A 25,529-nucleotide genomic window follows, 5' to 3' on the forward strand; every position below is an offset into this window, starting at 1 on the left:
GGCCAACCTGCACCTCATTTAGATGGGGTTCCATGCTCTTGATGGTATACAACATGTAGCAACCCAGCACAGTAAAAAGTAGTACCGCCACAGTGGCAGTACAAGACCTTGAGCTCAGTATATTTGTATACTTTAATTATGCATTTCTATGGCACCCCTTACCCCTTTATCTTTAGCACAACAAACCAAAAAGTGGAACCACTGATAATATTTTTGATGAAGGGTTGTCTTTTATATATGCTCTACAGTACTGTATAGAAATCCTATTTTTATTGAACGAGCTGCATTTCAGAACATGCAAAAGTGGAGCAGTGTCAGACCAACATGAAACCCAATTCGGGGGCAGGCTCATGAAAACCGGCCTGATTACACGTTGACCCATTCGGTCCAAATTAAAACACAGGTTTATCCAGAATCACTGCAAATGTTTAACAGTGGTGAGGGGTATAGGAACTGCCATTTTGCAGCAGCAACTGCAGTGTGCAGCCTAGTAACAGATACTTGTTACAGACTGAAGATAATAAAAACAGGCCTGGGTGAATGACATTTATCACTGAAACAAACACTATAACTTGTATCTGTAATATTGCAGGATGTACAGCTGTAATGTTATAAACTGCTTGCTACCTGCATCTAATGCTGCAGCAGACTGCCAGGTGAAACAGAAGAAGGCCAGTCTCAGTATCAGCACCACCACCACAGTTTATGTAAAATATATTAAACAGTATCATTATGTTGACATGATTTTTGTGCACGTTGTAACCTATAATTGCAATGTTGCTTTATGGTCTTTTGGGACCCACACTGAATGTTTGCATCCAACCTGAGGGCCTCTTTTTGTTTTCTTAACAGTGCAAATACAACCGAGCCTGCTAGCGGAGGCGGGGAACTATATGGTAAAAGTGCTCTAACGAGCAGCTGAGTCCTCCAATGAAAACGACCTTCGTCGTTCAAATGAGCCAATGAGAGCGGCGAGGCGCGGCGCTTCTCCTCTCAGCGGGCTGTGGGGGCGGTGCTCGTCGCCGAAGACCCACCCCTCAAGGCCGCGGGGTTTGGTTGCACATAGGCTGCAGTTTCAGTTTGTTTTATTCACCATTTTGAGTAGCTGAAGGTAAAAAAAATAAGAATATTTGCGTTTGGAGGACAAGTCGCTGCCGCACTTTTATTTTCACGCGTCAGCTCGGACGGCGGAGTCGTGCGTCAGCCTCGCTCCTCCTCGGGTGTTTTGCAGAGCGGGAACCTATATTTCTTTTTTTCCCCCGTCGCTTTTTCTTCTCCCCCCTTTTCTTACATCCTTAACCTCTACAGTATTCCTGCAAAATGTCAAGACCAGTGAGGTAGGTGTGCTAAATCTGTCCTCTGCTCTGCGTAAAGTTTAATAACGACGCCGTGCTGGCAGCCACCGCAGATTACATGCACGTCTCGAACCATGTTGTGTTTTTATGAGCTGGGAATTTGTGTATTTCATGAAAAAATAATGGGAATGTGTGCGTGGTGTGTGTGTGTAGCCTCTGTCTCTCTCTAACATGGATCCCAGCGGTGTGGACTGAACGCCATGTCTGTGCCGTGTGTCTCACGCTTTTTAAACGGCTCCATCATGAGCATTGTTGGCTGCTTTGCAGGCCGAGAGGAAAATTAGTCGGTGTGATTTAACCAGCTGCGTTTTACGGCTCACTCGTGCCAGGCCTGATAATATTTTTCCCTCTCTGACTGAGAATGAGAATATGGCCACCCCATTCATCCAGGGGAGGCTCTGAAACGCTAAAATCCCCCCCACACCACACACAAAAAAAGCTCGACCGGAGGAGGAGGAGGTGGTCGGCCTCGAGATTTGATCTTGTTAGCGCGCAGACTGGGCAGGTCTTTGCTCTGTCCTCCATTATGTCGCTGTTCGAAAGGTTTTAGTAGTAGTAGAACAACAGAATATATCGTGTGTTAGTCTGTGAGGATGCCGTTGGTGCAGATCTACATTTTCACTTGTGGCAGTAAATTAACGCTGTTGGCTGATGTCAGAGGGAGGCGGAGAACTACAAAAAGTCACCACACCCCCTCAATGCAAGATTCCCACTGTGATTATAACACATGAGGTGTCTCTGCCCCCTTCTAATGCACATTTAACCCCATCAGAAGTTATTTTATGCTTTCAAATCTTGTATCAAATGGGGTTTTTTCTATTTCTTCTTTATGTGAAAATTGAGTATATTATTTGGCTTTACAGGTCTTCAGGCAATGTAAGAAACTGTATGGAGGGTGAAAGCGGCTTAAAAAAAAGAGCTAGGCCCTGAATAGTATTAAAATATCTTCACTAAGAAAAATACGTATATCTCAAAAGTAACATAACCACTGTATATTTAAGAAATAAATGTTATTACAGTGTTTAAATAGCAACAATTACTTCTGATATCATGGTAATGTGAACATTGAGTATATCATTTGGCTATATAGGTCCCCAGGGACTGTAAGAAACTGTATGGAGGATGAACGTTGCTTTAAAAAAAGCTAGGCCCTGAATAGTATTAAAATATCTTCACTAAGATAAATACTTATACTATCTCAAAAGTAACATAGCCACTGCACATTTAAGAAATAAATGTTATTACAGGGTGTTTAAATAGCAGCCACAATTATTTCTGATACTATGGTAGTGTGAAAATGAAGTATATATTATTTGGCTTTACGGGTCTTCATGGACTGTAAGTAACTGTATGGAGGGTGAAAGCTTCTTAAAAAAAGCTAGGTCCCGAATGTTATTAAAATATCTTGACTTAAAAAAATACTTTTAATATCTCAGAAGTAACATAACCACTGAATATTTAAGAAATGTTAATATTTTGTTTAAATAGCAGCAACAATTATTTCTGATACTATAGTAGTGTGAAAATTAAGTATATATTATTTGGCTTTACAGGTCTTCAGGGACTTTAAGACAAGGTATGGAGGGTCAACGCTGCTTAAAAAAGCTAGGTCCGGAATATTATTAAAATATCTTGACTTATAAAAATCTTAAAAGTAACATAACCATTCAATTAGAAATAAATGTTATTACAGTGTTTAAATAGCAGCAACAATTATTTCTGATATTAAGGAAATGTGGGCCTCTCTTAAATTTGGGTCATCTGCACAGCATATGAGCTGCTGATATGATGTACTGAAAGCTTGGTTATAGGCTACATATGGATGGCTACAGCTTGCATCATCAGCTACTATGTCAGATCCCTATTCTTATTTTTTTTAAAGAGAAACTCAACACAAAACTTGGTCACACACCAACAGCAGCCTTAGAAATCATGTTTCAAGTTTATTGCACAACAGTGCAGCCTCTTATTTGAAAAATGCCTCCCCAAAGCACAGAGCCATTAAGGACAATGTTCTGTTGTGGTCACGTTGATTAGAGCACAAGCAATCTCTCTGACGCTGCAAGCCAAACACGCAAACTTTTATTTACTCTTACTTTCTTTGTGCGATTATTATTTCACTACAGATTGATTAAGTTTAGGTTTATACTGTGACTCGACATACTGCATAAGGGTAACAGGGTGACTGGACTTCAGTTATCACCAAAAACAGAACACAAATGCTGCATTAAAGGCCCAATATAGTCCAAAAACTAACATATGGACCTAATTTAATAGTTTTTTTGGGATCCAAGAAAAAAAAGGAACCTGGCTTAAAGGGAAACTTTAGTTTTTCTCAACCTGGGTCCCATTTTCCTATCTTTTTGGGTCTAAGTGAATAATTGGGACGCCAATTTTTGAAATTGGTCCAGTATTGAGTGAGAGCACTGGAGCTGGCAGCTGCAAAGCAGGCTGCAATGGGATCAAATGGGGCAATTGCGCCTCGTCAAAATACAGCCATTAAAAGTGTTTGTTTTAACCACAGACAGTCAGATTGTTATTATATATGTCTGACAGCATTATGGAAATGATCTCTTTATGGTTTGTTTCCATATAATATGTAAATATGTCTCATTTTTATTATCTTATTTTAAATTATTTTAACATTTTTGTTTCTTCATACCTCACTTTTCTGTTTTTCTAATCCTGCTTTTGGTGAATCCTTATTGTACATTTTTGAGTGGTGTGCCAGGAGGAGTTTGTAGTGTTGGTGTAATCTTTTAGATAACACTAAGTGTAGCTTAGTCATGGTTGAATATTTAGCCCTGATTCTTTTAATAATGTTGTCAGACACTTAAAACAACAATCTGAGCCTGTCAGTGGTTAAAACCAAGCACTTTTAGTGGACGTACATTGATGGGGCACTATTGCCCTGTCAGATTACATTGCAGCCTGTTTTGCAGCTGCTGGCTGCAGCACTCTCACTCATTACTGGACCCCATTAGTCACATAGACACAAAAAGAAGACAAATTGGGTTCAGGCTGCAAAATGTGGAAGTTGCCTTTAACTTTTGCCACAACACATTGCAGTGCCATTCAGTAACACACTATTGGCGCTTTTCCACTACACAGTTCCAGTACGACTCGCTGATTGGTCAGAATCAGACCCAGCATTTTTAAATACCGGCAGCAGCGTTACCATAGTTACAGCTATACGGCTCAATTTTCTTGCTTTGTGGGTGTGACAGAAAGCCACATACAGCAGCAAGTACACCACTGCCTCAATGTCCTCCATTGTTTATGTGTTTTGTGTCATGTATAAAATGAAGTCACAGCAGATTCGCGGAGCCGTGCTATGACGACCCCGCCCACGTTGAGTAGGTACTTTTTTGTAATGGAAAAGGTCTGTTCTGGAACTGTACCGAGGCGAGGTGAGTCGTGCTGGAACTGTGTAGTGGAAAAGCGCCATATGTTGGCCTTACAAAAATGTGTAAGCACACATTTTAGTTACCTTACGGTTGTGGAGGCAGAAGATAAAATGGCTGACTTTCAAGAATTGTAAAATACTCCCACAACGCCGTAAATCTAGGGTAAAAACAGGCTTTCCCCATGTGCTGTTAAAATTCAGACTCCCCTCCCCTAAACAAAGAAAAAAATACCTCCACTATACAATTTTCATACTGTACCTTTAAATGTCTTCAGTGTAGATTTAAACTTGTGGAAATAAATCAGAAAGACCTCGTAGTGGTGTTTAGATAAAGCAGGTCCCTGTACCATGTTTCCAATGAACAAAACATCAGACTATTATTTTATTAATTAAGATAAGACTTTATTAATCCCCAGAGGGGAAATCCACATGTTACAGCAGTGCAGTGAAAAGATAACAAGGAGTATTAAATAGAAACAAACAAAATAATACAAGGTGAGTACTTGAATATGATCATTCAAATGAATGTAATACCAAATATCAGGCTGCCATCATATATTTGATACGTCAGCTAATTGCATCCAAGTAAAATGAAAATTCATTTGCGTTGATGCGTCATAAACGCGTTATTTTTGACAGCCCTAATAAATATATATATATATATATATACACACACACACACACACACACACACACACAGAGAGACATTGAATTATTGTACAGTAAACAAATCATTATCATTACTTCATCTTACCAAAACATTTTATAATGTACAAATTTAACCTTATATCAGGCACTTTCACTTAAAAACAACACAAAATCCTACCTCCCTCGTTCTCCACCGAACAGATTATTGTAACACCACTGTTGAACAAAGGTATCCAATTTAAATTTCTTGATGAAATCTAAAAATCTATCCAAAGCTTTGCTCCTACCTTTTGGACACACTGACCTGAAACACTTCCCTTTTAATATTATTTCTTCATATAAGATATATTGACATTTTCACTTCACCCAAAAGAAAGGTAACAATTGCCACTTAGCAGCATTAACTTTCCCGTATCCCGCCCCAAATATGAAAGCAATTTAAGACCATTTCGCTTTGAAAAACAAATACATCTTTTAAACAATCTTTTAAGGTACTAAATTAAGCCTAATACATCCTCACTCACTAGCATTAAGCATTGACAGCCACAGCTCCACAGTGAATTCTCCGCTGCAAGTCACCACTTTGTTTCTTTGAGGGGAGTTTACACAAAACTCTGGTTTATCCACACATTACCTTCAAATTCCAAGTTTTTTCATTCAACTTGCTTTTGATAAGAGCTATAACACAACCGTTATATAACACCTTGCTTTTATTGGTGAAATAACCAGTACCTTTGACACGTTTTACATCCAGCAAAAGTCCAGAGAACAATATATTAAGTTTTAAAAACCGCTTTATAACTGTAAAATGGAGACAGTTCAGACATTTAAAAAAAGGAACATCCATTAAAAACAAAGCAGTTGGTGACCATTTATTCTTCTCAGAATAGTACTCGAACCATCCTTTTACATCCAGTTGTAAGATATTTCGGAATAAACTACAGACAGACAAATTGCCCCTCTACTTTCAATATGTACTAAATCTTGCCCCCCCCTTCTTCTTCAAGCAATAAAGAGTAGCCTGAGGTAGCCAGTTTAGTTTGTCCCAAGAAAATCTATTAAAATAGCTTGCAGCTTTTGTTGTAAGTTCACAAGTTCTCCCTCTAAAAGACATTTTTGGCAACAACCATTTCCATTTGTAAAATTTTCATTGTACCTTTTCTGTTACACCTTCCCAATTTTTTTTCACTTTTATTTCATCACCCAGGTAAATACCGACATACTTGGGAATGAACTATTTTTCCAGTTTACTTTTTCCATTGTTAAAGTTTCATTATCATTAACACTTATTCAATTATCAACATCTTTTTGTTTTGTGACTATAACTAAAACATGGTGACCTGTTAGTATCAGACCATTGATTGGACAGAGAATATTACATTCCTGACAGGGAACAACCGTGTCAGACCCCTCATTCTACTTTAAATGGAAAACTCAGTCCTCCGTTAATCTTCAGCAGACTCAATGTTTTGGTACAAAAACCTTGATTGTGGGTCGAGACCAAACCGCTCTGAGTTCTTCCAAAGTTAGAGGTGCTCCAACTTGTCAAAAGCTTTTCATGGTCTAACAAAATGAGACCAACATCTAAGCCCAATGAGTTAGACATATCCAAAACATCCCTAATCAAAGACACATTGTCTACCACAGACGTATGAGGCACATAGTAGGTATGGTCTTGGTGTATGATTTGGTCCAGCACCTCCTGTGAATCTGTTAGCCAGAGCTTTTAACACCAAGGTTCAAGAATAACTTTTTTCATGTCACAAACAGCAATTCACCATCCCAAAGTGAATGTGAACTGTTCCGAAATAAAATTGTTTCTTTACTTTGTAAAGCCAGACAGTTTGCCTGAGGCCCCCAAATCACTAAATCCGCTCCCGTTGACGTATGAGTATTTTCTTTAACAATTTACAGATTAGAGATGCCGCTTTCAGTTATTGTAAATGTTTCTATAGTGAACTGTGTCCTTGCAATATAGTTTCATATTTACGTAGCCTGGTATGTCTGCTGCCTAGTGTGGTCCCATTTCTGCGCCTAATAACCCATGTTGTCTGGAAAGAGTGAAGCATGCTGACTGCGTCAATAATCCCCAGCAATCTCTCTTGTGCAGTTGTAGAAATAATTGTTATTAGTGTCTTTGTTAGAATTCCTCGTTGTTGGTTTGTATAGTTGTGAGTCAATAATTTGTGCCTGATGGGGGGAAAATGAAGCTGAGTAACAGCGGACTGCAGCTCTGCTTTGCTCTCTATGTTCACATTTTACAGAATGCAATTAATACTTTCCTCATTAATGATGTATTATTTTACCACCTGCAACCCATCAGGTATTAATCAGAATCTAAATTATTATGACCTGACCCTGCCGATTTGAAGGGTTTAAGGCTTAGATTATAACAAAAAAGACCACCATATAATAATGAAACCGTCTAAATGTAAGCTTTAGCCAATATATTCACACAGAACAGGTTAGCACAGTGTTTTTCTTAATCAGCGCAACATATTAGCAACATCCTGCTAGGTCCATCCTAGTTTGTGACTTAGGGAATAGATGGACCGGTACTGTGGGAACATTTCAGGTCTCGTGTTGAGTAGCCAGATGATGCGCTCAGTTGTACTCAGTGCTCTGTTCCGTTTAGCAAAATACAAAATCCCTTTCATCATGGAGGTGACTTGGGGAATATCTGTGCTCTTCGTGAACATGTTTTCTACTGTCTGTGGGACAACGGGACGCCATTAGTCTTGAGACCTGCTTTTAGCAGGACCTTATAGTCCGTGTAGAGGAGAGAAATTGCCAGTTCTCAATGTCTTGCAGATATCAGAGCTATTAAATCTCTCCTCCAGCTTAACGTTACCCAACGCCTCCCAAAAAGCTTTATAAAAATCCATATATTAAAATCAACCAGCAGTCTGTCAATGTCAGGGACTTTTCGGTCTCCATGCACTGCAGAGCAGTATATAACTCAGCCAGTCTCAGAGGTTCCCCAAAACCGAGATTCTCTTCAGCAGAGATCTTTGGTGTAGTCCATCACAAATTGAAGCAAACAACAGTTCATAGTCTTTATATTCTCTCCTGTACAGCTCACTGCTGTACGCCGAAACTCTCCAGCCTCTGTTATCTCCTGTCCTTCAGCTGAGCGTTGGGTGTTTAAAAACCTGCTCTGCCCATTTCTTTTCTCCAGACTAAAAAATGGAACGGAACTGCATCCATAAAATTAGCACCGTGAAACCTTGACCAAACCAAAGCTCTTTGCATCCCTGCCTTGTAGGTCTTCAATTTATACTGTTTTTAGTATTAAGGACTTCAGAATGTCCTTAATTTCCTGTGGACTCAAACACACTCTGATCTCTAGATCCCTCTTTGATCTGGTTCTGTTTGACATTGTGAGTGGACCACTAACATAACTTATTAATTTTCACCGTCCAGAAAAACTTTAGACTCCTTGAAATTAACTATATAAAGTAATGTAGAGTTAAAATGCCAATATGCACTCTTTGGCTTCACATTGCAATAAAACATATATAAAAAACATCGCTCAAAACTAAAGAATGGTCATTAAACCTACAGATAACATTTGATACATTATAAAAACACCAAACTGATGGTTAAATCAATAAAACCAATCCAGACTATATGGTTCCTCTCCAAATGATCATTCCATGTGCAATTAAAATCTCCCAAAAACAAAAAATCATCTGAATTCCAACTCAGACGTCATTCAGCACATTTAGCACTGCTACCCTATTCAGACCAACAACAGGTGCAAACATAATAACAATGAAATCTCATCTGCGATTTGGAAAAAAACCCCAACTAAAAGTAAAAAAAGATGCCAACCCCTCCACTCACTGAGCTCAGACAAACCTCCCCCTTCCATTCAGCCTGCCAATCTGATTCATTGACTTCACCAACATTACATCAATGCCTTTCATCTTTACAAACTCATATAAAATGCTCTTTTTTCATATTCCTTGCTCCATCTAAATTCAAGGTAGCAACTGTGAACTTACTCACAAGAAAAATGCCAGCCATCTATACAATATCACAAAACTACAAATAATAACTGACATTATGCTTTTCATCTTTGTCATCATGGAGTTTTTGATCAGTAAACTCCCGTCCCCTTTTCCACTACTACTTGATCTGGCTTACTCAATGATCAACTCTTTTTCTGAGAAATACTTCTCTTCTTTCACACCTTTTTATATTTTTCATTTTCTGTAAAACCTGTTTCATCTCTTCCACCCCCTTAGGATTTTTTGCTTTCACATCCAAAGATTTTTTAGGTTTCCTTTGTCCACTCACTTTAACGCTAGTGGTTTTTTAGACTTTCTTTTCTGCCGAATAACCTTTTCGACTGTCTTACTCATCCACCATTTCAACATCTACTGCCTGCTCTTCCTCTGCTCCAACCTCTACCTCCATCACGTCTTCCTGAATCCACTTGATTTTCAGCAAAATAATAAAGTGCAGGCAGAAGGAGTCTCTGTAAATACAGTGCATACACCACCACACACTTACTTTTGTATACTATCATCTACTGTCTATACATAGTTTTTTTAGGTAATAGTGTACCTTAAAAGATGTATCTTTAGATTAGGGTTAACTGTATTGTCATTCACACACATCATACAAAAAAAGTACAATCGCAACAAAATGCAGGTTTGCATCCAACTCGAGTGCAGACTAGTGCTGAGAAGAAAATCAGTTATTTATAAAGGTGGAGTTTTAAGTCATATCTATACACAGGAGAAGTTAAGTAAGCCAAACGTTTCTAAATCCAGTCTCCTATTTTTTTGTTCTTAATCTGAACTTCCGCATTTGCGTTAAACAAAAGATATCGCCCCTAAAAACCATGTGAAATAATAATCACTAACTAGCAAAACCATTCAAAAACAAACATACTGAATCAACTGAGTTTAGCTTGGCTAACAGGCTGACTCCCGTAAGCCTTCAATGATCTCGTCAACATCTTAAGCTGATAAGTAAGGGACTTTGCCATCACTGATTGGCTATACCAACCAGTGGATCTAAAGAACTACAATGGCTGCTTGCAATTCAGTGTCTTGTATACACATTAGTGGTTTAGTTTGTCTAATCGGGGCTATGGTTGAAATGACGAAGGTGAGGGGCACTGCACATTCAAAAAGGAAGTGCTGTACCAAGCAGTCAGTTGCTGAGACCACCACTATCCTCGACATCATGATTTGTGTTGTCAGATTCATGCGTCATCCTGTTCCTAGTTAGGTGACACACTGTTATTGAGGGCAATGGAAAATATGTGAGATGTGTATGGTAATGTGTAAGCTTGGCCGTTAAGTCAGTGGCTGCTGTTTAACATGTCTGAAGCCTTTACTGTGGTGAGTGTCGGCATGCTTGCCTGTTGTTGAAATCTAAGTACTCGTAAAAGTTTATGGCACCATTAAGGTGCGAATATACTCCATCACAACTGACTGTTGGATGGTCCCACAGCTTCAGAAACTTCCTCCCCCTATATCCTTTCTGACATCCGCATTGGGGGAGTTGCGTCCGGCCATTTCTCCAACCAGCAACCCTACATCCACAGTCATTTGCGGGTTGTTCATTGGAAAGAAAGTAGCAGGGTTTGAAAATGTTTTGTACCGATCATGGTACAGTTTGACCCTATAATAAAAAAAACAAAGTTCCAAGATCTGACTTGTGTCTACTTTATAGTTTCTTTTATTTTCTTTACTCAATTTTCAAATGCATTTGTATGCTTATTATAAATCACTTGCCTGTATGTTTAAAAAAAAAAAAAAAAAAAAGCCTTTCAGAACAAGTTAGACTAACACAAAATCCGATAAATGATTTCTTTTTAACTTACGCCAAAGCTGGTTGGTGTCAGTCTTGCCACTTTAGTGGTGTATGTTACCTGAATTATATTGGCTGCTGTCACCCGAGGCTTCCCTCATACACTTTGCCAAATTAGCTGTGGAAACAGTAGACGGTAGTGTCCAGTTCTGAGCTCCCAGCTGGAGGTTGTTTGTGGCTTCTCTAACTAATACAATCCAGATATTTGTACACAGCCGATGCGTCGCTGCCTGATGAATTTGACAGAAATGACACAGAATAGGTTGTTACCCACCAACTCAGCCTGTAGCTTGAATGGACATGTCTAATGTCTGGTGTTTGCAGTGAAGTAACTTTGTCCTGTGTGAATGTAATCTGATGCAATGTGTTTTTTCTTCACAGAAACAGGAAAGTGGTGAACTACTCACAATTCAATGAATCTGACGATGCAGGTAAGAGAGGCTCATGATGTCTTTCTATATATGTTGAAAGAAGACTGAGTGATGCAGATAAAATCCTCTATTACTTAGATTTTACATCATGATTGATACATGTGATGTACATGTTACGGTTAAATCAGTTAAAAGTGGTGAAAAAAATCATATAACCCAACTTTGTGTGGTAGAATACACTGACATTAGTGCCAGTCATAATGACATAATACTGGAGCTGATCAATTATATATAACAGATGATTCTGCTGGATGAAAAGACACTGACTCACAGAATCATGATTGTGGAACACTTCACAAATTCAAGAAATTGATTATTGAACAGTGATAAATCAACATGTGTTGATAAAACAATAAGTTTGAGTGCATTTGAGATTTAATAACTTAATAATTGGCTTTGCAAGACAGTTGCTTCTTCACCTCATCAAAGGCCTCTCTCTTCTTCGTCACAGCGACGATTCAATCAGGATGTCCCTCTATATGACTGGACTTTCATAGTATCTTATCCCTTGTATGAGTGAATTGCACCCACATAATGAAGTTCCTTGTTTTGGTTGGATGTTCGATGGTTTGGTTTCACTCTTAGTGATCTCAGGGCTCCGTCCAGGTTTAGGACCTCGTTCAGAGGTTGAGAGACAAGCAGTGTGGGGTGTCTGCTCTCTGCCCCTTATTCAACCCCAATCACTCACTAATTATTCCACCTGGAGCAACCCTTTAGCTCTATATTTTCGGCTTCCATGTCACCTCACCTCACCTTGGAGTTGGTCTACAGTGGTCATTAGTTAAATCAGCAGCTTTCTCTAGTTACTAGAAGACATTAAAATAATCAGCTAAATATTCAGTCATGACTCTGAAAGTCTTTTTAGATAACATTCAACTCCAATGCATCAGACTCTTCCTGGCACTCTTCTTTCCAACTCTCATTTACGTCTCCATCGTCGTCTTCCTGTAACAACTCAACTCACGTGATTTCTCCTTGAGCTAGACTTCTTTAGACACAATAACAAGTGAAAGGAATACATCTTATTTCCCTGTATGGTCCTGTCAGTGGCATAAACGAACTTGAAGTGGACGTACAATTCCCCGTTCAGATCACATTGCAGCCTGTTTAACGGCTGCTGGCTGAAGCGCTCTCACTCAATTCCGGAACCATGTCAAAAAATGTTGCCCCCATTAGTCACTTAGACACAAAATGATGGAAAATAGCACCCAGGTTGAAAAATAACGTCTCATACAACATCAACCACCGACTAACATTAGTGAAGCAGAGCTCTGCACTAACAAACGAGAAGGTAACCATCACTCATACGAAAGCGGCCAAAGAGTTGAGGTTCAAAAACCTATGCTGAGTGTGGTAGATGTCAGTGAGTTTCAGTGGTATTAGTATGGAATTATTTTCAGGCACTGGAAACTTTTGCCCACCTCTCTGTTTATTCAAATGAGAATCGTTTAAGAAAAAATACATAATTGTGAATTAAATTGGAGCAACAAGAATCAAATCCAGATTTCTGCTCCTAGAATGTCAATTTTCATAAAGAATAAGGAAACCAATCTATATTTATTTTAACATTATATTAGGTCCTGCTAACAGTGTCATATAATAGTGATTAAGCAGGTAATATAAAAAAAAATCAGCACACACTTTCATTTTTTGTCGTTTGTATTTTTTAATGAGAATGTTTTGAGTACTAATGAGTATGTGGATGTATTGGAATGAAAACGTCTCTGCTCTTCCTCTGCAGATGAGGAGTATGGTGACGATAAGCCTAAGAAGGTGCGCGCAGCCCCTCGTGAGCCAAAGCACAAGCGCTCAAAGAACTCACAGGATGACAGGTGAGCCCTGATGTAACTCAATGATAGTCACTGTGTCCACCTGTTCCTACCCTACAGTTCGGTGCTGTCAGTGTCTGTGTATTTTCATCATTCCATTTGTCATTCATTTGCCATGTAAAGAAAAAACAAATCAGACGGGTTACCATAGCGATTTACAGTGATGTCACTGTTTCACAACGTTCTGATGGAGATCATTGAGTTTCTCAGTCAGATATTCAACATTATGAACATAAATCAAGTTTACCTCCATTCATTTTTCCTCAAATTAAACAAAGGAGGTAATAAAAGGCACGGCAGGTAAGTGAATACAGGAATGAAAGTAGTGGTGATTGATTTTGTCCATGAATTCTATTTAAAGGCCCAAAATTAAAACATACAAGAATGCTAAAGAAAAATATCATGTTTATTATAAATGCACAACACTGCCTGATAATGCATCATAGAAATGTATGAGAGGGAGAGAGACTAGGTGATGGATCAGATGCAGCATCAGGAGGAGACAGCCGTGTGTGTGCGTGTGTAAGTGTGTGCGTGTGTGTGCGCGCGTGCGTGCGTGTGTGTGACTGCTGGGTGAGACAGACTGTGGGGGATGGAGACGAGCCGTGTTTAATTCATCATGGCTGCAACCTGTGATGTACCGCCTCTCAGAAATCTTAGTCATCGCATAGTGCAGCATTCACACTACCCGATGACTAACACTACCAGTCAATGGGCAGCATATATTTAAACTCAACCTCATGTTTATTAATAGAACAGCATCAACCGAGAAGCTTATTAGGCGCTTGTGTTTTTTAATTGATGTTATTTGGTTTACAAATATGCCTCAGTTGCCAATTAAAATTAATTGGCTACTCTTATTCTCGTAGCTAAGATGTTTTTCTGATTCTTCTTTCCAGCGAGGACTCTGATGAAAAGGTCTCCAAACCCAAAAATGATTCAGCCGGTAAGTGAGAGGAAGGTTTGTTCAGATGCAAACAGCTGGAAATTGATAAGCGGGAGGCGCAGGAGCTGACTGACTTTTTTCCCCTCCCTTCCTCTATAACGCCGTAGACGACTTTGGCAGCGACGAGGAGGACAACGACTTCGGCGAGGAAGAAGAAGAAGACGGAGGGAGCGACTACGAAGAAAAACGAGGGAAAAAGGGAAAGAAACCCAAGGTGGAGAAGCCTACCAAGAGGACGCCGAAGAGAAAACGGGCTGCAGGTAATAATTAAGTTACATGAACTGTGGAATATGTGTAGTATATGTCGTGTGATGATGTGTCACATTTATATGAATATGTTAAGTCAATTACAGTACATAATCCAGGGTTGATTAATATCAGGAAAATATATCTAATTGCAACATTTCTGACAAATATTACGATTTACATTGTCAAATTCTATATATTTAACTCAAAGTTTGTATATGTGTTCTGTGCGTTTTGGGGTGTTTTTAACTAAACATTATGACAAATATCTTTTTCCTGCATAAACAGAATCAGATAAGACAGGAGTCTCAAACTCATTTTAGTTCAGTGGCCACATACAGTCCAATTGATCTCAAGTGGGCCGGTAAAAGTAAAACCATTGCAAAATAACCCATAAATACTATACAGTATATATAAAATATATATTATAACTTTACTATGATAAACCATCTCTTTATAAAACAGATGAACAGCCTGAGATGTCCTAAGATAAATGAGTGCAATTTCAACATTATGTCGCAGTGTTTTACAGATTGTTTTGCACAGAAGCTGCTGACTGACAAAATGTTTAATATATGAATGATTTAAATATGATCACAATGCCTATTTATTGTTTTTCCAGAGAAATGTATTCTGGCAGGGTGATTAAAAACCCTGAAACAGCATTTTACATGAAGTAGTTGCTCCTGAAACCTGGCATCATACTTTGCAAAATTATCCAGTGGGCCGATTAGACCCCTGTGCAGGCGGGTTCTGGCCCGTGGGCCGTATGTTTGACACCCCCTGAGATAAGATGAGGCAGGTGCTTGTTGTCGAGGTTCTCTTTTTGTTTTACCCATCACAGAAAAGTAGACTTCTGAGAACACTCTGCTAAATCTTTTTGCTAATGATTCCAACATTAATAATAATAATGATAATACACTTTATTTATAGAGCACTTTTCTTAATCCACACAAATCATAAAATTAATTATTTTTAAATCAGTGTATAAAAAAGGCAAGAATAGACAAACTGTATTTAAAAGTAAGAGTTAAAAGCAATTCAAGGAAAATTAGAACAAAAAATCTGAAAAGGGTTTCTGATTAAAAGTATGTTTAAAGAAGGGACCTAAAGGTGCAGTGTGTAGAATTTCGTGAAACGGACTTGGCAGAAATGTAATTTAGTATTCATAATTATATTTTAATTAGCTTATAATCAGCTGAAAACAGCTGTTTTTTGTTTGCATAGAATGAGCTCTTTAGGGAGCAGGTCCTCTTCCATGGAGCACTGCCATGTTTCTACAGTAGCCCAGAACAGACAAACCAAACACTGACTTTAGAGAGGGACTTCCACCTTCCACTGTAGGTTTAGGTAGCAATCAGTAACCTCGTTAATGGACGCCACTAAATCCTACACACTGCACCTTTCAAAGAGAAGCAGAACTTTTAATGACTTCGTTAATAGGTGTCACACCATCAGTCAACTCAATACGATTGTATGATTACATAGTTGGCCTAGCGAGGGTTAAAAATACTGTTTGACAACATAACACTTAATCAATTAAATCTGTGTTTAATTACCATCAACAGACTTTAGCTGACGTGAGGTTTCTCTGTTTGTTAGAGTTTTCAGGCACTTTTGAGTTAGTATGAGTTGTAATAATGACTTGGAAGTCGGCATGAACTTTATTTACAAGTCGGATTCTCGTAATTATGACAAATCCAATATGGCATTAACAGCCTTAAATCCCACAGGTCCGGATTCATAGGTTTTAATGCGACCAGTTTAAAGGCCCTGCAGGTGTTTTAGCTTGTTCCAGACTCTGAGCACTAATACGAATGATAAAAGTGTAGTTTATTCCACTCTAACTCAGCGAGTCAGCGAAATGTCAAACACAACTTGTACAGTCTTGAATAGAGGTGTAATCAGGTACAGTAAAGGCGGTGTGGACTCGCATGTTGAGGTTCCATTTGAGTTTCACAGACACAGAAGTGTTCCACATGTGCTCGCTGGTAGTTGCAGCTGAATAACTTTCCAGAGTTGTAAAATCCAGTGTGAGTATTACAAACCGCTGTGCAGTTTTCCATATCAGCCTTTAAACCCAATAATCTGTTACTCCAAGCAGACTGGATCACATTTCAGTGTCTCACCGGCATTTTAAACAACATCCCACACCAACAACATCCCCTGTACTGTTTCCAGAGGGCTGTTTTCACTCTGAATGCAGCTGAGGAGATCCTGTATGTTCCCGAACAACAAGAAAAAGTTGGAGGAAAAAAGCAAAACGACAGCTTTATGAGAACAGCTCATACATACAATAGATGAGACAGGCTGTTTGCTTTTCTAGCACATGTCCACTGTGCAGTTGCTCGGCATGTGTACAGTCTGTGCAGCCACTAAGTTTGGGCTGCGTGCAAACGTCCCCAGAGAGGTGCATGTGTGGACCCTCGCGGGTATGTGCACATGATGACATGTACGTCATGAGGACGCGGCGAGCATGAATTGGCCACAAGTGATAACAGCTGTGTGCGTGCACAACAGATGTGCAGCAGTATATGAACTCCAAACTGGAGAAAGTGTCTGCCATTCACTAAGCTACCTGCTAACTACCTGTCATAAAGCAATGACCTAGATCATTTATCTAGAGCAAGACACACCACTCTGTCCATGTTTCTGACCCACAAAAAGACTCAATCCACTGCCTGTTTTAAACAGTGTGTAATGTGTTTCTAGTACAAAGCATACTGTCAACCAGACTACAGCAAAGACTTTCTTCTTTTTAGGGTTTGCTTAACTGACATCTTAACCCTTCACCTCTAACATTTAGCACAGACAGTATTAATCAGATAAGTTATTAAAATTGCAGTTTACGACTGCAAGAGGGAAGTAATGCATGACTCTGACTCATACAACAGGTGCTCAGGTAAAAGTATGAAAAAAATCAAGGAAGTTTTGCTTGGTATTTTCCCTTACGTGGCTCACTATCCATCATCAGGTGAAATAATGGTATGAATTTATTCTTTGAGCAGAGGCAATCAAGCAAACCAACACATATCACCTCTTCCTCATTTTTTTTCATGGTTGTCTGCACCACTTAAAGACAAATATCAAAACTTCCTTGATTTTCCAATTCAGATGTCATAACCTCTCCACCACTCTGCCTATAAAAGAGAGGAAGGAACTTTGTTTGTATAGGAATGCAACATTTTAATATGAAAGATCTGATGCAAACTATGAAGAGTTTAGATATACTGCAATACGTAAAATGGAGAATCTAATAAGAGCAAAGTCTTAGATTCAATATTCTGGCTTCTTCATCGAGGGTTTCCAGGATGCTTTAAAAGGTCAGACCTCTGCTCTGTGTTTGACAGACAGCACTGCACACCCAGCTGATTGTGACTGATTGAGTCGTTAGCCACACGGCGCCGTGATTGATCACTATGAATGATAAGGCTGATCAATCAGTCTGTCGCTTGCTGAGCTGAAACTGACGGATGTCGGCAACGTCTCATCTTTTTGTGATCAGCTTAGTGACGAGACGACGGTCTGAACAACGTCCTCATTAAATATACCACTCTGCACTTTCACCCTGAAACAATCTGAGGGTTTATTTTTAAAGCTTTTTGAGTTTGGTGATGGGCAGACTGACATTTTTTTGGTTGATTTAAATCACTAAAATAACCACCTTTTATATTTATATTTCATTAGTGTTAAAATGAAGTAATATCTGTGTCCTGCAGGACTGGATATTGTTTAAAAAATTCCAATACCAGTACCAATCCAAGCACCCTTAAAGTGATACCGATACCAACTGAGTACTTCATTCTAAACCCATCATATGAATAGAAGCCTCCACTCATCCGCATCTAAATGATTTTTACACCGATGCATTTTGAAAGTCTTCAAAGTATTAATATTTATTGAATACAAAATGCTGAAATTCACGGGAGACGTTTCTATACTACTTGGTATCGATTTGTTTTGGTCGATACCTTTTGAAGGTATTGAGTACTGATACCCAGCCCTGATGTCCTGCACTGCATTAAACCCCATGCTGTGGCTTTTCTTTATGTCAGTGTATGTGTGTATATTTAAGAAATATAATACATCAGAATAATGTTCGTCGCATCTGTATTTAGATACACAAAAGTAGTAATAGGACATATAAACATTTTTTTTTTAAAACGACCAACCAGTAAACAGGATATTTGTGGTTTCCTTGATAAACTTTGAGAGACACAGTTTGGTTAATGTGAAAGTGTGTAACCTAAACCATGTTCAGTTTATGGCTGCTGAGGCTGTAATTAATACTTTTTTTTATCTTTAAAAAAAGACCAAAACTAACAATGAATTGATTTACTACTAGGCATTGTGTGTTGTAAAGGCTGATATGTTGTTCCTCTGTGTTATAGAGCTCCATTGGTTTCCACAAACTATTAAAAACACATCAGTGAGCCACACTGTTACACCAGCTGACATGTACTCTAGTTTATTTCGACTCATCATCTTTGTTGCATAAATCATCCTGCTGACTGAAACACTCACTGCAAATGTGTATTAATACACACCTGATAATGGTCCCAAAGGTGTGTGTGTTCAGCAGGAAGCTGTGGACACAATGGGGAACACTAACATTGTTGGTTTTAGTCTTTTTATGGGATTTGTTGACACTATGAAAAAATATAGAACAGCAGCAGTTTGTATTCTTATATAGCTTTAATGAGCAGAGGGAGCAACTGCATGAAGCCGGTAAAAAAGCAAAACCTGTCAAAACAAGACGGCGTGTACAGTATATGGCTGATTATCCTCTGTTGACTGTCATTAATCACCGTGCATGTTTTTGTTGTGTAGATGACAGCGATGACGACAGGGAAGTGAGTCGAAAGCGTACAGTGCGTCAGGCGGCCTCCAAGGCTGTGTCCAAACAGAGGGAGATCCTGCTGGGCGACGGAGGCAGTGAAGACGAGGAGCGCGAAGACCAAGAGGAGCCCTACAATGACCGTATGTACCACACACTGCAACACACTCTTAGAAACCACAAGGAAGCTGTGACACATCAGAGCAATAATAAAAATATCTTGTGTTTTTCATGTAAATGTGTATTTAAAATTGGTACAATAGGCCTGTCACAATAACTATGTTATCAACTTATCATACAAGAACATAATTATCAACATCATCATGTCTATATATGGACTTATCATGTGATACATGGACATGACTTTGATTTTTTTTTTTTTACCTCAGTATTGCCACACTTCACATTAGCAGCTAAGACGCTTATATGGAATTAAAGGTAAATAAAAGTTGCCAACCATAATGGCAGTCTGTGTTTTAACAGAAGCCTAGTGCCCACTCTATAATCCCACCCCCCACCCTCCCTTGCATTATTATGCTATTATATAATCATTATATCAGTGGTATAAAATGATCTTGAAATGACAATAATATCGTTTATCGCGATTATTTCTGAGACAATATATCGTCCAACAAAAGTAGTTATTGTGACAGGCCTAGGTACTGCATGCTAAAATATGTAATTTAGTTTACAGCTAAAAAAAAACATGATTGTACTGTGATGACTAGGGCTGGGCAATATAGTTCAAATCAAATATCGCGCCTGCAGCCTTTAAAACCAGGAAAAGACAACAGTTCTGCTGTGTCACGATATTATGATATCCAAGAAAGACTATCTAGTCTCATATCACAATATCAATATATTGCCCAGCCCTGGTGATGAAATACACAGATGCTGGTGTTAATATTGACATTGGCACCAAATTTATAAAACTCAGCATTTTATGGGTTGACAGTGGTTCAACTTGTCATCTGCTGTTCAAAAATCAGCCCTGAAAAGGCGAAGCCAATGCTGACATGGAGTCGGACATTTGGGACTTCTCTACATCAGGAAATCGATGTTAATGATAGAATGATAACGCATGCACTCATTTTCAAATATATGCTCATCAAGAGAGACAGTTTTAGCTTCAGGAGTTAACAGCAGCTTCTGGAGTGAGTCTCTTCATCTCTGACTGTGTGAGGGAGGAACAGAAACCTTCCTCACATCTCGCCCTGCATCTCTACATCTCTCAGCTGTCTGTTCCTGCACTTATCAGCTGGTAAAATCTTGTTTAATAACATTAAATCTCAGTATAAGTCAACCAGAGCTCTGTCAAAACTGAACTTAGATTCAGCTGACAGGTCGGCTGCTGAAGCTGCAGAGCTGTGGTCGGAGAGGTTCAGTAATAACTCCAGTTACACCACCATTTAATGTTTTAAAACAAGATTTTACCAGCTGATATCTGCAGGAACAGACAGCTGGAGAGATAAAGAGCTACAGGAGGAAATGTGAAATGATTTCTGGCCTGTTTTAATGTTGTTACACACGTTTGTTTTCCTTTGATTATTATTATTATGTTGCTGCTGAGCAACTTCTGCCCTCCCCCCTCTCCTCTCCTATCTCTCTCCCTCTCTTCAACACCTTTTAAAGTGGAGTTAGGCTCAGATTTGGGGCTGCAGTTACACTTTAAAAGAGAAATGAAGACTTTATTAACAATCATAATTCAAATTTAGAGGACAGTCGGGTTTCACTGTATGTTTTTTAATTGAGATTGGTCTTAACTCCATTTTATCTGGTGCTCAAATCTCTCAGACCTGCTCTATGCAGACTGTCAGATGCTGTCAGATCAGTAACTCAACAGTACCACATCATGTCAGACTGCAGGACCGGAAAAGCATCTGTGTATTTAAAGGGTTCTTAAACATCCCCAAAATCTTGTGTGCAGCCGACGAGTCCGGCAGCGACGAGGACTTCATGGTGGAGGATGATGATGACAGCGACTACGGTCACTCCAAGAAGAGAGGCAAGAAAGTGATTCGACGGGGACGGCCGGAGAAGAAGGAGAAGAAATCCCCCAAACCCCGACTAAAGGCCACAGGTGAGCTGACCAATCAGGATGAAGCTGATTTACATTTACACACCTTGTTATGATCTTTATTACTGTATGAACATCAGTCTGATCAGTTCTATTGATTATAAGGTTTCTCTCAGTTGTGACAGTCTTCCAGTTCAAATTCTCATCCATATTATATTTACGAGGTGTTAACATTCAAATCAATTTGTCCCCTCAGATAACAAAACATACAGATCTAAATAAAGATGAAGTTAAGTTTTAGTTCAACTTTAATTACAGATGTTGAAATCTGAATGAAGTCTGTAGAATGCCACAAAAATAACATAAAATCACAAATGATCCTTTTGCTTTTACATTTAATGCGGCTGATTTCCTGGACAGGGATTTAAATCTAGTCCAGACTAGAATCTTTGGTCTTAATCTCTGTCTGAGAAACTGGACCATGAAGTTTATTTTGACAGTGATCAGTGAAGTAAACACATTTAATATTTGGTTGTTATTTCTGTACATTTATAAATTGTCATTGTGTCTAAAACTAGTTTACAAAGTTTATGAAGTGAAGACTTTAGACAATGACTTTGATCAACTCTAAATAGTGACACAGTTTGATGTTCTAATTAAAGCCCGACAGGTATATCAGTCAGCTGATTATTGGCTGATATTGACCTATCACAGATTATATCGGTATCTGTGAATAGGGATGTGCCGATCCAGCTTTTTGCACTTCCGATCCGATACCGATATTGTAGCTTTTAGCATCGGCCGATACCGATACCGGCCGATCCAAGCATGTATTAAAGATTAAAGATATTTACTTATTTTGTTGTTATACTCATGTTGAAAAAGGTTTTACTCTTAAGAACAACTAGCCAACTTAATTAGGTTAGTTTGAATAATCCACAATGGTTGGTAATGAGAAGCTGACCTGTTTATTCTTAACAGGGTTAAATAAACACAAAATAATAAATAGTCAATTAACCACACAAACTGAATTGGCATCAGTGCTCTGCTCTTGAACAACAAGAGTGTAAACCAAGGCTTAAAAAGCCATCAGTGCAAACAATATTGTAAACTGTATAAAAAAAGCAAAACACACAAAAAAACTGAGTAGAAAATAAATAGTGGGATGCTGGACAGGTCGCTAGGTGTGCTGAAAAACGCGGACCGGATTTGGGGGGAAAAGCTGCAAATTTTTTGCTAATATCGGCGGCCGATCCGATCCAAATATCGGATCGGGACATCCCTATCTGTGAATATATTGTCTGATATCTGCTGATATTTTAAAAAAAATAAATAAATAAAAAAATTTAATTATATGGGCTTCATTTTATGTATATTTGACCCTTTTTCTTAATGTAAGGGTTACATAACCCTAACCCTTTTTATTGTTTACTGTTTCAGCACTGATGTCATTTTATACAATAAAGTTTATTGTTAAACTGTATAATATCATACATTAATTACATTTGAGGAATGATTACAACAAATGTTTATCTATATATATATTCTGTATATATTATATTATCGGCCAATATATTGGTATCTGAATTTTTATACTTCCTAATATCGGTATCAGCCTCAAACGTCCAGTATGAGTCAGGCTCTAGTGCTTATGTTAAAATATCACCTGCTGTGTTCAGTCAAATAAATAAATTAGTAAAAGATATTGAAGTGTATATTTGATTAAATTGGAAATAGGGTCCCATTCACTCATATTGAAATCATGATATAATCCAGACTGCAGACGAGCTGTTTGTACTGTCATACAGACTGGAACTGTCACTGTGTATTGATCATATCAATGAGTGAAATGAAATAAAGTGATGATGATTTTCTGGTCCTCCCCTCAGTCACCCCCAGCCCAATGAAAGGCAAGGGCAAGGGGCGTCCCAGTGCCAAGGCCCTGGAGAAGAGCTCACCCAAAGAGGAGGAAGAGGAGGACCCGGAGAGTCCCCTGGAGGAGGAAGAGGAGGAGGCCGAGAAGAAGGAGACCTCCCCCGCCCCCAAGACGACGAAGGAGGCCGCAGGAGGGGAGGAGGAGGAGGAAGACGAAGAGGAAGAGGACGGCTCAGAAGAGGAGGCACCCTCTGGAGAAGACTAGAAGATTGGTACCCGTTGACACCCATCCTCGATGTCTCTCTCTCTCTCTCTCTCTCTCTCTCTCTCTCTCTCTCTCTATCTATCTCTCTCCCTCTCTACTCTCTCTCACTCTCTTCTCAAGTTTTTGTTTCTTTTGTTGCTCTGCGTTTTTTGTTTTTATTTCTTTTTTTTTTGTTTTGTTGTTGTTTTTTTTGTTTTCCTCATGGTGGCCTGGCTCAATGGTTTGGACTTGATGTGCTTTTTCTTTACACTGCTCCCCTCCCCCTACTCCCCATCCAACCACCAGTTCTCCCCCTTTTAGCCTGAACCTGGTTTGCCATACTAACTGAATACATTATGCTCACGTGATGATCTGGCGTACGTGAGGAGTTTTCTTGTATTTTGAACACTCAGCTTCACTTTACCGTCTCTGCGTTAAAAAGTTTCACTACAGCGTGACGATTCTGAACCGCGTCCACAGATGATGTTAAGAGTTTCCTGCTTTTCAAAGAGCATCCGTCCTGAGGTTGAACAAAGCAGTTCACTTGTGTTTATGTTCTCCTCCCTTTATGAATAACTATTATTATTATTATTATTGACTGATTCCTACCTGTTAACTGATGTCTGTGATTACTGGGAGTGTTCTGAGCCTCCCAGCTATCGGTAACTAAAGCGCTGTATTCACACAGTCAACAGGCGTCCCTTTATCCTTTCTTTTTGGTACTGTGCGCTATTAAACACAGAGCATGTTTTAACAGAGAAAGACTGTTAATTCAGTTTAAAGCTGTATTTTTCCCCGGAATTTTTAAAACCCAGTTCTTTTCCGACTTTATATTCACGCCCGTGGCTTTTTTCCGTGAGAAAAAAAAAACATGATTTATTTCGAGAAGCGTTCCTCTCGTAGCCGCCGCCGCCGTTCTGTAGATTTAGGTAAAGGCTCGTTACTAAAGACTGGTGGTTGGCGGAGCGTCCCCTACACGCCGGAGTGCCGCTAATCACACGTGACGAGCCAAGCATGCATGCGTGTGAGTGTGTTTTTATGTACTTTTGTTTGAATTTTGTGTGCTTGTGTTGGGGTACTTCCTATGAGAGGGTCTGGCTTTTTTTAATTTTTTTTATCTTGTTCTCAGCCTCCCATCAGCTGGCTATTGTGAAACGGTTTCTCTTATGTTGAGCTTTCAGATGATGCGCCATGCTACGTGAAGCTACACCCCTAACCCCCCCCCCCCCCCCCCCTCACCCTCACCCCTACTATCCCTGCATGGCCACCGCATCTTCACCACAGTCAACCCTTTGTGCCAGGCACCCTCCCCCCTAAAATCTTCATTATTTTTTGGGTTGTTTTTTGTTTTTTAAAGAAATGCAAGAAGAGATGTTTCATCTTTTTTCTTTTTTTTTCTTTTGAGTCCAAAAAAAAAAAAATGAATGTTGTTTTTTCTCCTGTTGGTTCATTGTTCTCTAATTCTCTATTCAGATTTTTTTTGTAATGTTTGTTTTTTAAGAAAAAGAAATAAAATGTATCTTGATTTTAAAAAAAAAAAAGGAAAGTCGACCCTATTTCAATCTGTTTCTTGTCTGATGGTTGGAGCTGCAAAGGTGAAGAACAGCAGACCCAGCCATCCCTCCTTTTTATTTACACCTGTCCTTTCTTTCACTCTTTCTTTTTCTTTTTTTTTGCAAAACACACCACCCTCCCTACACCCCAACTTTTCTCCCCCTTGTCCCCAGTCCCATCAGCTTAATGGTTACTATCAGTATCCATGCTCATATGTTCTTCAGAGCTATTGTTGCCCCCAGATTAGAGATAATTCATACAGAGGAGGTGTGTATTTTAAAAGTTGAGATTAAAATTGGCATTGAGGCGATG

At 39.0% G+C, this 25,529-nt stretch overlaps 1 protein-coding gene across 1 annotated transcript; it reads left to right on the forward strand.

The window, feature by feature from the left end:
• The first annotated feature begins 1,060 nt into the window (after nt 1–1,060).
• Nucleotides 1,061–25,209, forward strand: nucks1a (nuclear casein kinase and cyclin-dependent kinase substrate 1a). The gene is made up of 8 exons (XM_062416187.1): nt 1,061–1,337; nt 11,620–11,669; nt 13,411–13,501; nt 14,398–14,444; nt 14,552–14,704; nt 19,521–19,670; nt 21,455–21,607; nt 23,434–25,209. The coding sequence occupies exons 1-8, from the start codon at nt 1,321–1,323 to the stop codon at nt 23,682–23,684; spliced, it is 912 nt and encodes a 303-aa protein (XP_062272171.1). The 5' UTR covers nt 1,061–1,320; the 3' UTR covers nt 23,685–25,209.
• Nucleotides 25,210–25,529: the final 320 nt, after the last annotated feature.

The sequence above is a fragment of the Scomber scombrus genome, chromosome 3 (genome assembly GCF_963691925.1).
Source record: "Scomber scombrus chromosome 3, fScoSco1.1, whole genome shotgun sequence".
In the NCBI taxonomy this organism is placed as follows: domain Eukaryota; kingdom Metazoa; phylum Chordata; class Actinopteri; order Scombriformes; family Scombridae; genus Scomber; species Scomber scombrus.

What these genes read in the sequence shown, in the direction of transcription:
- nucks1a (XM_062416187.1), top strand. An exon ending in AAGAACTCACAGGATGACAG is followed by an intron (nt 13,502 to 14,397) that starts GTGAGCCCTGAT and finishes TCTTCTTTCCAG; the next exon opens with CGAGGACTCTGATGAAAAGG. An exon ending in ACCCAAAAATGATTCAGCCG is followed by an intron (nt 14,445 to 14,551) that starts GTAAGTGAGAGG and finishes ATAACGCCGTAG; the next exon opens with ACGACTTTGGCAGCGACGAG.